This window comes from Squalius cephalus (assembly GCF_949319135.1).
Source record: "Squalius cephalus genome assembly, chromosome: 25".
Lineage (NCBI taxonomy): Eukaryota > Metazoa > Chordata > Actinopteri > Cypriniformes > Leuciscidae > Squalius > Squalius cephalus.
In genome coordinates, this window is record NC_137146.1 from 13,294,102 (window position 1) to 13,308,099 (window position 13,998).

The 13,998-nt window shown below is 37.0% G+C and overlaps 1 protein-coding gene and 1 long non-coding RNA gene across 8 annotated transcripts in view; both read left to right on the plus strand.

Annotated features, from left to right (window-relative positions):
- The window catches only part of relch (RAB11 binding and LisH domain, coiled-coil and HEAT repeat containing), a gene marked incomplete at its 5' end in the record, with an annotated part of 53,560 nt that overhangs the window by 802 nt on the left and 38,760 nt on the right, over nt 1–13,998 (plus strand). For 3 of the 7 annotated variants that reach the window (XM_079862579.1, XM_079862580.1, XM_079862581.1), the window contains one exon: nt 12,069–12,158. In XM_079862579.1, the coding sequence (XP_079718705.1) occupies nt 12,069–12,158 (90 nt within the window). Of the gene's footprint in view, nt 1–394; nt 464–12,068; nt 12,159–13,998 lie in introns of all 7 variants that reach the window. The other 4 variants (XM_079862577.1, XM_079862578.1, XM_079862575.1 and 1 more) reach the window with 2 other exon arrangements.
- On the plus strand, nt 5,554–10,564 carry LOC307153279. Its single transcript, XR_013820131.1, has 3 exons — nt 5,554–7,558; nt 7,940–8,895; nt 9,759–10,564. It is a non-coding gene; the product is annotated as an uncharacterized lncRNA (long non-coding RNA).

Here is a 13,998-nt window from a genome sequence, read left to right on the forward strand (position 1 = left end):
TTGTCAGCTGGTCGACGAGGTAAACGAGGCTGAACTCAACTTGGCCTGATTGGAAGACCAGCTAGACTAGATAAACCAGGCTGGGAGACCATTTTAGGCTGGTTTAAGATGAGTTTTTTTTATAGTTAGCACCCAAATGAATGCCCAAATATGCTGTCAAAGTATGCAGCTCCTTAGATTTTGGCTCATTAGCCTACCTTTTTCTTTCGCTTTTTAAACGTCAATACACCAGCACAGCAGTTGTTCAAAACAGGTACCTACACTACCTGTTCATTTCATATTGCGTTTCAGCCTTATGCATACAAGATGTCACACTCAGGCTTGATGGGGGAGGCATTTGTTTTAGGTCTGGAATGGATTGTGTCTTTGTTGTGTGATGTGATGTGATGTGAAGTCTTCCCACTGACCCCAGCTGCGCAGGTGCAGGATAGAAAGAGGAGAAACAGAGATGCTCATACGAGGGGTATGTAAAACCTGACTGTGTGCAGTGACAGATGGGATTGATACACTTTGTTTGGCGTAATCAGGAATACTTTCTGTGATCATTCTTTCTTGTACCTTTGCTCCTAAATGAAGTTTCTTATCTGAGAGTGTCCTCGTCTTCCTCTTACTATTTGCCTTTCAAAGCATGACGTTTGGATTTGTTTTCCTTTTATAACCAGGCTGCATGTAGTTGAAGTGTGGATTGACAATGACAACATCCCATCCAGTGTAGATCATTTCTAAAAACCTGTTTACGTTAATCAAAGATTTACATTTGCAAGAAATTTGACCCTTTGTAAAAAAGGAGCCATTTCTTCTTAAAAACAGTTAGCAAAGATTAATAAATTAAAGGGATAGTTCACTCCAAAATAAAAAAAAATCGGTTATCATTTACTCACCTCACCTTCATGTCTTTACAAACCTGCATGACTTTCTTTTTTTTTTGTAGAACAAAAAATAATAATATTGAAAATCAAACTGTTTTGCTTACCTTTGACTTCCATTATATGGAACAGAGTTCTCAAAATAGCTTGTCTTCCAAAAAAAGAAAGAATCTCATACAGCAACAACACCAGGGTGAGTAAATGATGACAGCATTTTCTTTTTTGGGGTGAATCCCCACCTTACAAATGTTGTTGATCAATCCTAACTTAGCAACTGTTGCTATATGATTAAGCAAGCTTCTGTTCTTTACTAATACACGTCTGGTGTGATTGGACCGTTTTAAATAGAATATTGCATAAAAAATGGGGTCGGGGAAAAGATATTACCTAATGACACAGTTTACCCTGGGAGGTATTTTTTCCCACTGTTTTAACCCTTTAAAAGAGCATTTTGTAGATTAATATCAGTAAGTAAATAATACATTTAAATGAATATATAAAAAATGAAATTAAATAAAAAAAATGTCCATTCCAATTCATTCCTATTAGATGTTTTCTAAAACCTCTCTGTGCTAGAGGGTGGTGCTTAGCAAAGGGTCAGTCTCTGATCTTTTTTGCGCTCTTCTTGGTTACCAACAATTCTAAATTAGTCTCCCATGTGATTGTATGAAGGTGATGAAGGTACACATAATGGACTTTTTTTTTTAATGTGGTTACTGGAGCTTGTGGTCTACACAGTTTGATTGAATGAGGAAATGCTGATCAAACATTCGTCCAAATGCTTTAAGGTCTTTTTTCAATCATTTTTGTGTGATTGCCTGGCATAAGTGCACATCAACCACACATTTTCTCAGCCTGCTGACTGAACATGTGGGTGGGCATGAAACCGCTTTCATGCAGGCTTATTCGCGATTCAAAACAATCATTAATCCATCTGAATCAGCTTCCTATTGCATTTGAATATTAGACAACCATCTTTCCTTTATCGAAGAGGCTTAGGTCTGATATTATTAGGATCTGTAATATTGCATGTGCTCATTCTACCTTCCACAGTACAGGAAAACTTAACTTAATTTGTTAACTTTATTTGTCATTTTGATTTAATGAATATTTCTCGCTCTCAAAAATGAAACAATAATTCTAAGACCTCTAATGGTCTCTAGGACCGAAATACAGGATGTGACCTCATCACCCGAGTGCAGTGTCTTAAGTGACACCGCTCTCCAGGGAGAAGGGGGATGCTATAGAAATTAGAGGCCTAGACCTGCTGCCTGTTCGTATCAGCCAATCCCTCTTTTTTAAACACTGTTTTTTTCAACTGGATTTCCTAGAGACTGAATCGTAAGCTTACTGCACTTTAATGGCTCCCATTGCCGCTGAAGGCTGCGTATTGACCTGACTCTAAGAACACAGAGGTTTCAGGAACCGCAGGGTTTTATTAGCATTATGGAGCAAACCCACTCCTCAGAAGGAGGATCTGGCAACCAGCTGAGAGGGAGCAGATGGATCTCTAGTCTACTGCGCTTCTGTCACGTCAGTGCAGGAAGAGACATTATCAACACCTCACGGCCTCGCCGATATTTCGCTAGTGAGATGCAACAGCCACTTGAGAAGCGTTTAAGGGATGAAAAGGTGTCTGTGTTTAGGATGTGAGAGGATTTGAAGCTCCGCTGAATGAATATTGTAAACTGTGTGATGCAGATTTAATTGGATCAGTTTTTGTGGAGCAGCTGTCGGGTTGTCATCAAAGTCTAGTTCCGCCTCACAATTGACTGTGCGCCACACCTCCCCCTAGCCCTTTCATTTAGCTACGCATCACTCACCAAACAGATCAGAATACACCATTAGGCCTCATGCAGGCTTATAAATGAATTACAAATTTCTACTGATTCTTACTTGTATGACATTCTGCTGACCGGCATTGACTTACTAATTATATGCACTTAAATTAAACTATAAATAAACACCTAAAATTATCAATGAAATCAAGATTCAGGGCCGTTGTTGTGGTTGTGAGCGATAAAGCAATGGACTGGAGGCATAGTCAAATTGAAACTGTTTGTTAGAGAATAATATACACTATTGTTTAAAACTTTGGGGTCAATACATTTTTTTTAAACTTTAAATCAGCAAATATGCATTAGGATACTGTCTATTCATCAAATATTAAGCAGTACAGAAGTTTTCAACATTGATAATAATAAGAAATGTTTCTTAAAGCACCAAATCAGCACATTAGAATGATTTCTGAAATATTATGTGACACTGAAGTCTATGATGTTGAAAATTCAGCTTTGACATCACAGGAATAAATTACATTTTAAAATAGGCCTATATGAAAGAGAAAACTGTTATTCTTAATTGTAATAATATTTCACAATATTACTGTTATTATTTACTGTATACTTTTGAACAGTAGTGTATATTGCTGGTAGTAGTCTGGTCACATCTTATTGTGTGTATATTTTTGTTCCAACTGTCATGGGAAGAGGAACGTTGGGGAGAGTGGGCACAATCCAATGAAAAAACAACATTGTAAATTGCATTGATCCATTTTAATATACATACTTGTCTCCAGGGCCACTGTTGGCCTAAACCTCTGTATTTATGCGGCCCTGAGGGTGTGGCTTTGATTTTTAGTTATCGCGGCAGTTTGCTTTGTAGTTAATGTATAATTTAAAGGATTTTGTTAACCTGGGTCAATTTTGTATAAACCATGTCTTCCCGGCCTAGAGTAGCCTAAGTGTTTATCACTCCCTCATATTCCTGAGCTGCTAGAATAACCTGTTATTGCTAAAGCAAAACCATTAGTAGTTCAATTCTGATAGATGTGATGTTTTCTGTGCTCACTGATAGTAAGCCAAGAAAAACTCCTTGTTATCTTATTCTTGTCTAAATAACATAAAGCAGGATATTTCTTTAGATGTGGTAGTTCTACATAAATTGGTAGCTGACGTTGAAGCCGAAGCCTGGCTGTTAGCCAACATGTAGTCTCATGTAGCCTCAGTCGTCACGCCCACAGACCGTTGACTGAACGTCTGCATATGTCACACAAAATAGGAAACACTTTGGTGAGTTGTCAACTAATTGGTACTTTAACGTTCCGCCTTGAAACAAAGCCGCTGTGGAGCCAAACCCTAGCCTGGTAATACCAAACTCTGCTACTTCGCTTTGCTTCGTAGACAGAGTCTGGCATGGCATAATTGAAAAGCGTTTTCTTTCTCGCGGGGGGGGGGCGCTTGTCTGAAGTTTAAAATCATTGGTTACCCGTAAGCCAATCACATAACGTTTGGTTATGGCGTGTGTTATGCGCATGCTCAGCCGCATCTAACTTCCACTGTAAACACATGTATGATGCGAAAACAAAACCATCGAGCGAAATACCGGAGTGAACATGGCTGTGAACGACTTTTGCAGATTATGTGAAGTAAATCTACGCATCCACGGTACAATCAGCGTCTACGTCACGGCTCTCAGCCTGCCCTCTGTTCGTTGATTGGCCGGCTGTTTTCAGGCCGGAGGAAAACGGAAAGCTACGCTGTCTCAGACTGAGTACAGAAGCGAAATGAAATTGAGCGGAAGTAAGAAGTCTGACGTAGTCAGGCTAGCCAAACCCCCTTATGGAAGAAGAAATCCGGCGACGTGTTTCGGAAATGAGCATTCATTTGGTCAAAATAGTGTAGAATTAAAATGTTGGTCATTTATTGGTTATCAGCAATAACATAGAATTATCCAGAATTTTAATAACAATGCATCCTCTTTTTTTTTATGGCACCATAATCTCACACTTTTCATCAACCTACTAATGGTTTACTTCTATTTCAGTTTAATATGCATAAACTAGAAACTATAAGAAAATATTTTGACATCAAACAAATGACTATTTCTAATATTGTGTTGATTATGTGAACATGAACACACAGAAGCAAGTAGGTGTGCACATTTATCGCTTACTCATGAGTCACGTGTTCCATGACTCGTGAGCCTTTCCGTAACATTCCATGCAGGACGCATTTTACACATGGTGGTTCAAGCTCACATATTGCCTTCACAGAACTGCCAGCCCTTCCCTGTCAACCAGTTTGACAAGACGTTTATTCAGCACAGCTCCACTGCACTATCACAAGTCGGATATCAGCATTGTCATTCAAGTCACGCCCAGAGAGAGTTGCAAAACTGAGACGAGTCAGTCCCCTCATCAATACTTTCTCTGTCCAGGGCTGTGATGGAAAGATTCACTAATTTAACTACCAGAGTGTCATTTGACATTTAGCCAACTGCATTTCTACGGAGTACAAGGCATTTAAAAACAAAAAAGAACCTGCCTACACTATTTTTAAGGCCAGTAATGGTTCTTAGGTCACAGGACTCTGTGCATGAGCTTTACTGCCATCATGTGACAGACACATGTTCAAGTCACTGTGATATTTAGCTAACTTGAGTAACAGAAAATAGGGTGCCTGGTGCCATTGCCATATAGGCAAAGTGAAAGCACAGTAATTTAAAGAGGCTGTATTATTTTCATTGTTTTACTTTATAGGTTTAGTTTTATTTTTTTCCTGGAGATCCACTTGTCATGTTTTTCTAGGGTTTTATTCCCGCAATCATTAGTTAATTCACTTCATGATCATTTTCCAAAAGAAAAGAAAGAGGCAAGCCTTGTAGGTGACTCTAAATTGAAATGAGAGTCTTTAAGACTTATATATAGACTGTAAAAACCCTCTTTGAAATTTGTGATGGCGCTTTGCTGTGTTTACATACTCGCTACAGGTTTGCTGTAGGCTTCCCATTGTTTAATAACGGCCTCTTTGCAATGAATTCCACTTAAATGTGCCACATTAACTTTTAAAGTCAGACTAAAATGATCAGTTGTCTTGTTAAAAACTTTAACCACTTGTTTCTAACATTGGAATCCTTTAAAAGTAGATGCAGAGCTGTAGGTGCTACACCTAGTCAGAAACGGCACCAGACATTTCTACTTTTTATTGTAATTATTAGTTCTTCTGGTGTAATAGTACAACCCCAATTCCAGAAAAGTTGGCACATTTTGTAAAATGCAATAAAATCAAGAACCTGCGATTTGTTCATTTTCTTGAACCTTCATTTAGCTGACAAAAGTCTATGTTTTCACTGGCCAAATTAATTGTATTTGGTAAATATACACAATTTTAGATAAAAGTGAAAAGATAACAGAATATCCAATTTAATCTGTTTTGAAACAGTCCACAATAAGCAGGTGAATTGGTAAAAGGTGTATAAAAGGAGCATCTCAGTTATGGCTCACCACTTTGTGCCAAATTTCATTAGAGAATTGTATAGCCTAACAATTCAAAAATCATATTTCTCAATGCAAGATAGCAAAGTATAGGTCCACAGGGAATCCATAGAAATCTCAGTCCATGTAGGGCAAGGCAGGAAACCTCTGTTGAATGTGTGTGACTTTCAAGCCCTCAGATGGCATTGCATGAGAAACCATCATGCTATTGTGTACTTCAGAAAACCGTTTTCACTTAACAGTCTTTAACTGCATCAAAAAAAATGCAACTCAAATCTCTGTTACGTAAAGAGAAAGCTATACATCAATTCTATGCAGAGATGCCGCCAAGTCCTCTGAGTCCAAGCTCATCTCAGATGGTCTAAAAAGTACTACAAATCAAATCAGGAAGTTGACGACAAACCGAGCAGTAGTGAAAAATAGAAAATGGAACGTCTTCAGAACTGTGAACAATTCTAAAATATTATGGGACCCCAGCATAAAACCAAAGGGATTATTTGGCAGTCATCTGAATGTACGTAGTCTCATGTCTAAAAATGAACAAATCCGACATTTGTTATTGGACTCTAATTTGGATTTCTTATGTCTGTCCGAAACCTGACTTCATGAGAATTCACCTTATGCAGCTATCACCATACCAGGTTATCAAATTTATAGAAACGATAGAGTGAGATCTAAAGGTGGTGGTGTTTTGGTATATATAAAAAAATTGTTTTCAGTGTGAGGAAATTAACTTGTCAAATAGTGACTTGGAATGTATTGGATTGAAAATTATAGTATCGCCACAAATGTTTTTTAGTTTGATTGTAATTTATCGCCCTCCCTCTGCCAAAGTTGATTTTTATGAAAATTTTTGTAGTATGCTTCTTAGATGCAACTTTGAAAAAGAGGTATTAATAATGGGGGATTTTAATGTTAATTGGGAAGACAGAGTAGCCAGGAAAAATCTTAAACAAATATGTGATATAATTTTGATTTAACACTGGTAGTCAAGGGTCCAACAAGAAAAACTCATAATACTGAAACGCAGATTGACTTAATCTTTTGCAATAAACCAGAAAGAATTACAAAATCCTTTAATATGATCACTGGACTATCGGATCATAATTTAGTTATGGTGACAAGAAAGTTAACTAGCAGAAGGTTTTGTGTTTCAACTGTTAAGGAGAAAGAAGTATCTAGAATACCCAACAAAGTACGGGATCATTTTATAGATACAATAAACAGGTTTAACTGGAGTAATTTGCTAGCTGGGAAAGATGTACATGATGGAAGTACAGTGCTTACAAGTAGACTGCAGTATTTTATTAAGGAGTTTACCCAAAAATTTATAAATAGAAACTATAAGAATAGTCTCCCATGGATTAATGCTGACATTGTTAATATGATGAAAGAACGTCATATTAACAATTCAATTGTCATACTAACAATTCAAAATTAAGTACTGATAAACACCGTTTTGCAATGTTGAGGAATAAAGTTACATCTCAGTTAAGAAAGTCAAGGGCTGACTTTTTTCTAACCGTTATAAACAATGCAGGGGGCAATTCAAAATTGATTTGGGATCAATTAAACAAATTGCTGGGGCAGGAACATAAAGACAGAAAATCTGTTGATCTTGTGTTGGATGGGAAAAGTATTTCTGATCCAACTGTGGTTGCTACAGCTTTTAACAACTATTTTGTAGACTCTGTTGCATCTATTGCACAGGGTTTCTCACACGTAGATATTAGTAAGTGCCCTATCTTGTCGTCAGTGCACAGCCTTGTGTTTTCCAGCGCTTCTGAAAGAAATATAGAATCCTTAATCAGTTCACTTAATACTTCTAAAGCGAAAGATGTCTTTGGTATGGATAATACAATGTTGAAAGAATTAGGTTCGTCCTTGCTTATCTCCATCACAAAAATTATTAATCAATCGATTTCTGTGGGGGAATTCCCAAATGCTTGGAAATTATCTATTGTTTCCCCTTTATTTAAATCAGGAGACAGACGAATCATTTCCAATTATAGACCTATTAGCATTTTGCCAGTAATATCTAAGGTTTTAGAAAAATGGGTGTCTCAACAGATTAGGAATCACTTGAATAACTCAGTCTTTTCCCTTCATCCATTACAATTTGGATTTAGGACAAATCACTCCACTGAGACAGCAAACAGTTTTTTTATCGAAAATATTAAATCATTGCTTGATAGGAACAAGGTTGTTGGAGCTATTTTTTTTAGATCTTAGGAAAGCCTTTGACACTGTTAATCACAATATTTTACTGTCTAAACTATCTCATTTTAATTTTTCAGATATTGCTCTAAAGTGGGTAGCATCTTATCTTTTTCAATGATCACAAATTGTACGTATTGGCACCTATCATTCTGAACATCTTCATTTGTCCACTGGAGTGCCTCAAGGGTCTATATTGGGCCCCCTTTTGTTTTGCATGTATATTAATGACTTGCCAAGTGCGTGCCCAGAAGTGAGAGTTCAAATGTATGCAGATGACACTGTTTTATATATACATGGAACATCAAAAGCAGCAGTGGCAGCCAAACTTACGAATGCTATGGTTAAAATTAGTGAATGGTTAAACCACTGTAGCCTGCAGTTAAATCTTTCCAAAACAGTTGGTATGTTTTTTAGTAAAACCACCAACTCTTTAGTTGATCCGGACATTTTTATTGCCGGTGAAAAAATTCAAATTGTCTCAGAATTTAAATATCTTGGTATTATCATTGACTCCAAACTTAAAGGACAAGTTCGGTATTTTACACTTAAAGCCCTGTTTACAGATCGTTTCTGATGAAATAGAACGGTTAAGATTAAATGTTGGACAAATGCTGCTGTCCCGAGAATTTTAGGTTTCTTTCGCTTTCCCCCCCCACCAGTAGACTGGGTGTATAGGTGCACTTGAACACTCCTTCCTAAAACACATGAAACTTTCGTTTACAAAGACGTGAAACTCACCGAGTGGTCAGGGGTGTTCACTGATATGCTCACACAAAAATCGCTGCAAAAGATGCTTTCCAACAGGTGTTTTACCATTCGTTGTAAAACTGTGGAGCTATTTTTCCAAACGTCTCACACCCGTACTTCTTCCGTTGAGAGCTTGAATAATAGACACTCCAGCCCAGTTGGTGGCGATAATGCACCTTTGCAAGCAAACCACTGGCATTTCATTGTTTGCGATACGCCGTAAAAAAAAAAAAAAAAAAAACCAAGAAGAAGAAGAAGAAAACAACCCCTGAACCCCATTTCAGTTTCCGGCACGGAGTAATACCGTACCTCACAGCACATCCAATGCAAGTCAATGGAGTTGGACAAAAACTACGATAAAACCTGTTGGAAATCATCTTTTGCAGCGATTTATGTGTGAGCATATCAGTGAATACCCCTGACCACTCGTTGAGTTTCACGTCTTTGTAAACGAAAGTTTCATGTGTTTTAGGAAGGAGTGTTCGAGTGCACCTATACACCCAGTCTACTGGTGGGGGGGGAAAGCGAAAGAAACCTAAAATTCTCGGGACAGCAGCATTTGTCCAACATTTAATCTTAACCGTTCTATTTCATCAGAAACGATCTGTAAACAGGGCTTTAAGTGTAAAATACTGAACTTGTCCTTTAAGTTTAATTCTCAGATTTCAAATACTGTTAAGAAAATAAAATTTAATTTATCTAATTTTCGATATATCAGGAATTCAATGTCTACCCAAGCTGCCAAAATGTTTATGCACTCTATGATATTTTCGCATATGAATTATTGTCTAACTACTTGGTCTCAGGCCAACCACTCCGCCTTGCTCCCAATACAGACTATATATAAACAAACGCTAAAATTTTTTGATAAGAAACCACGTCATTTTCATCATTGTAAGATTTTATCGAAATATAATTTGTTGAGTTGGGAAAACTTTAAGTTTTCAAATGGCTGTTTAGCTTATAAAATTCTTAATGGCCTGGCCCCACCACCTCTTAGTGAGTTTCTGAGTTTAAGATCGGAAAACAGTCGTCTCACTAGAGGTACATTTAGAAGGGACTGTGTTATTAATTTCAGGAAAACTGCTTTTAGTCAGTCTGCCTTCTCTATTAAAGCCTCAAAAGAATGGAATGACATCCCAACGTCAGTTAGAGAATTAAATAGTTATAATGGATTTCGTTCTTCTTTTAAAACTTGGCTTTTTAGCATGCAAATATGTCAACATTGATTGATTTTTTTTTTTTTTTTTTTTTCTGTTGATTTTGGAAATTGTAGGGTTTGTTGTATTCTGTTAAATTTTGTTATGTTAAATTGTTGTATTTACATTGTATTTTTAGGTTGCCTATTGTACATCTGGCCTAGGACTGCAGATGAAAACTAGCCTTTTGGCTAACTCTGGCATATTTTGACTTGTCATGTTAATATGCATTGTCCTTGTAATAATAAACTAAACTAAAAAAAAAAAAAAAGGAAATCTGTGCTGCGGTTTCAGCAAGTTTTGGGGAAACACAGACCCAAAGATGAAAGGGACCATCCAGACTTTCATCAGCGACAGGTGCAAGAGCAAACATCTGTCATGGTATGCAGGTGCATCGGTACCACCACTTCCACTCTTTACCCACAAATGAGGTGCCTTTGAGCAAGGCACCTTACCCCCAATCGCTCCACGGCCGCCGCAGCAAAAATGGTTGCACTTTGTTCTGGGTGTGTGTTCAATACTCACTGCTGTGTGTGTGCACTTGGATGGGTGAAATGCAGAGCTCAAATTCCAAGTATGGGACACCATATTTGGTGTCACGTCACTTTCATTTTACTCTTATACTGCCATTAAGATGACATCTTTTCTGGGAAGCAGGACAATGCCAGGCCTCATTCTGCACATGCTAAAACTGAGTGGTTTCTTAACTACACCAGAGAAGGGATGCAATCCTGTCTCTTATTGAAAATGTATGGCACATCATGAAAAGGAGAATCTGACAACAATGACCACAGGCTGTTGAGCAGCTGTCTTGTATCAGGCAAGATTGTGCAAACAATTAGTATCCTCAATTCCCAAATGATTCAAAAGTATAATTAAAAGGAAAGTGACGCGACACCGTTATATTTTAAAAATGCAATTAAGTTGGTGAGTGAAAACATTTTTCTTTGTACTTTTGTCAGCTATATAAAAGTTAAAGAGAATTAACAAATCACAGATTCTTGATTTTATTGCATTTGACAAAATGTTCCAACTTTTCTGAAAAGGGGGTTGTAGAATGTACCTCAAAGTGACGAAAAAAGCTGTTTATGAACACAGAATAGATGTTGCTGATGTGTAACTGTGTATAATTATGTCTTATTGAGTTATTGAAGCTTTCTTTTTGTACTGGAGGACGTTTTGATTACTGAAAGTTAAAGTATGTTTTCATGATTACACACAACTTTCAAGCTCCTTTCAAAAGTTCAAGAATTTTTTTTTTTTAATGAAATGGCCCTTTTAAAAATATGCAAATATTATGGATGTGGAATCTGTAATACAAATAGTTAAGTAACTGAACGCCATTATAATATGCTCTTTATTCATCTAAAATTGCAAAATAAATAAATGTGGTTTGCTGCAGAATAATATGTTACAATGCCAGTGTACACAACACACTACAATCAGTGACATGCACAAATAGAGGAGTCCACGTGGGGGCTTGACATTGGCAGTAATTTTGTATCTTCCCTCCAGCAGTGCTGACAGACAGAGAGATCTGTTTGTTTGAAAAGTTTTGGCCTACATATAGCCTATTCTCTATAACTGCTGACTGCTTAAGTTTGCTAAAACAAATCAAAATGTAACCCCTTTACTTTCTGTAAATTATAGTTTAGTGTTCTGTCTAATAAGGGTGTGTTTTGTTGTGGGTAGAAGATGAAACCCTTTAGTTGGGAGGGAGCCACTGAGTTTAACATGCTTTCTGTGTTTGTTTGTTTCCAGATCGAGCTGGCAGCATCAGTACGTTGGACTCCTTGGATTTCGCACGTTATTCAGATGATGGGAACAGGGAGTCGGACGAAAGAGTGGCAGGTAAGGATAATATAATCTTGATTAGAATGATAAAAATAACAGCGGTTATGGGAAAGTAGGGTTATTCTGGCTTGTACACCTTAACCAATGCAGATACTTAGGGGGCCTATATTCCTGTTGTACTGGTCGAGTGTACAAGGTTGTGGGTTTGATTCCCATCTTTGTTCAGACAGGCATACATACTTTTTTTTTTTTTTTTTTTTTTTTCAGTGACTTGCCAATTGTTCTTGAATTCCAACTGTCACACAATACTTTTAAAACTATAAGTCTTTAGTCAATTAAATTTTAAACATTTTGCATGCACTGATCGTCATATTAGACCACTATTCACATTAGCCAAATTTTCTATTTGCCAATACCAATGAATTTCCAAAAACACAATTCAGCAGTTGGCCATTATATGGTCATTTTTGGGGCAAAATGAGAAGGAATTGGCTTCACTGGCCATTTTTCTGGAAACTATTAGTGGTTCAGTGGCTTCTGTAAAGCTCTTTTACGAGAGGCGATTTGGTCAGTGTTACCGTATATGACACAAGATTCTTGGCATTCATGATAATTGATGTGAATTCACATGGGACAAACAGTAAGGTTCACTGACCGCTTTCATCAGCAGTCTCATAGATGAGCGGTTTCTATAGACGAGTAGGAGGGTTAGCGAATAGCCATGAACGCTAAACTTTTCTTTCTAATTGGGCTGTAATGACAATGACTATCTTGCTTTCCAATTTCTTTCCAAGCAAAAGGTTTTCTGACTCTCAATTTTCCTCTCCTGTTATTTCCCTGTTTTAATACTTGCTTGACTAGGTCGCCATACTGTTCCTTTAGCTTTTTCCTGCATTAGCTTGAATCCCCTCCTAAGCTTCAGATTCCTACATTATCTTGGCAGATATCAATTTTTTTTTCCTGCTGGAAATGTTTTGTTACTATTAATTCTTGTGAAAATTCATATCCCCAATACAAAAATAGTATAGAGTTTATTAGTTGGCTACTGGTTAAACAGTGAAGTCAATTAATTGTATACAAAGTATCAAGGTTGCTATTATCCATCAATGTATTTTGTGGTCTTTCTGATAATGTTAAGGTCTACTCACAACAACGCTCTATTTTTATTTGTTAAATTAATACATTTTTATTTTATGTTTCATAAAAAATTTTTTTTTAATGGAGTAGCTAAATATTGAATAATACATTGTTTGTGAACATGCAATTTCACAGTGGTCTATATTATTAAATAAATAATAAAACAAAATAAAAATAAAAATATATCTAATTGATTTTAGTTGTATGTCCGTACACTAAATCCAGCAATTTTACGGTAAAATGAGATTCAAAGGTTTTACGCGCTTATTATGAATGTGATTTTATTAAAAGATGATTATGGGTAAGTAGAAAGCCTAAGGAACCGTGCAGCAGAATAAGATTGCTTTGTCACTTTTGTACCTCAAATTGGGCATCTCCTTCCAAATCTTGACCCCTTCGGCTATGAGCACAGCCATGGCTGTCTGACCTGGGGTTTATTGGTTGTCTGATGGGTCTCTATTCCAGTATTTCTCTTTCCAATACTGGACCACAAACCATCCAGGCAAGCACACCTTTGCCACCTCTTTTGCTTGTTTTTCCATTTTTTCCATTTGTTAAACTTGCATCCTGTGCTCTGATGATCAGCAGCGTAAGTGCCTTTGTCCCATTTGAGCTCTGCTTTTTCTTAGCTTTTCCTCTCTCTTTCTTCTTATTTGTTTGTCTATTCTTCTTCCATCTTTTTTCTTTCCTTCTTTCTTTATCTGGCCTTGTTCAGGTAGATTGTGTTCTAGAAAACCTATTAGGGAGCAGAGCTTGAGGA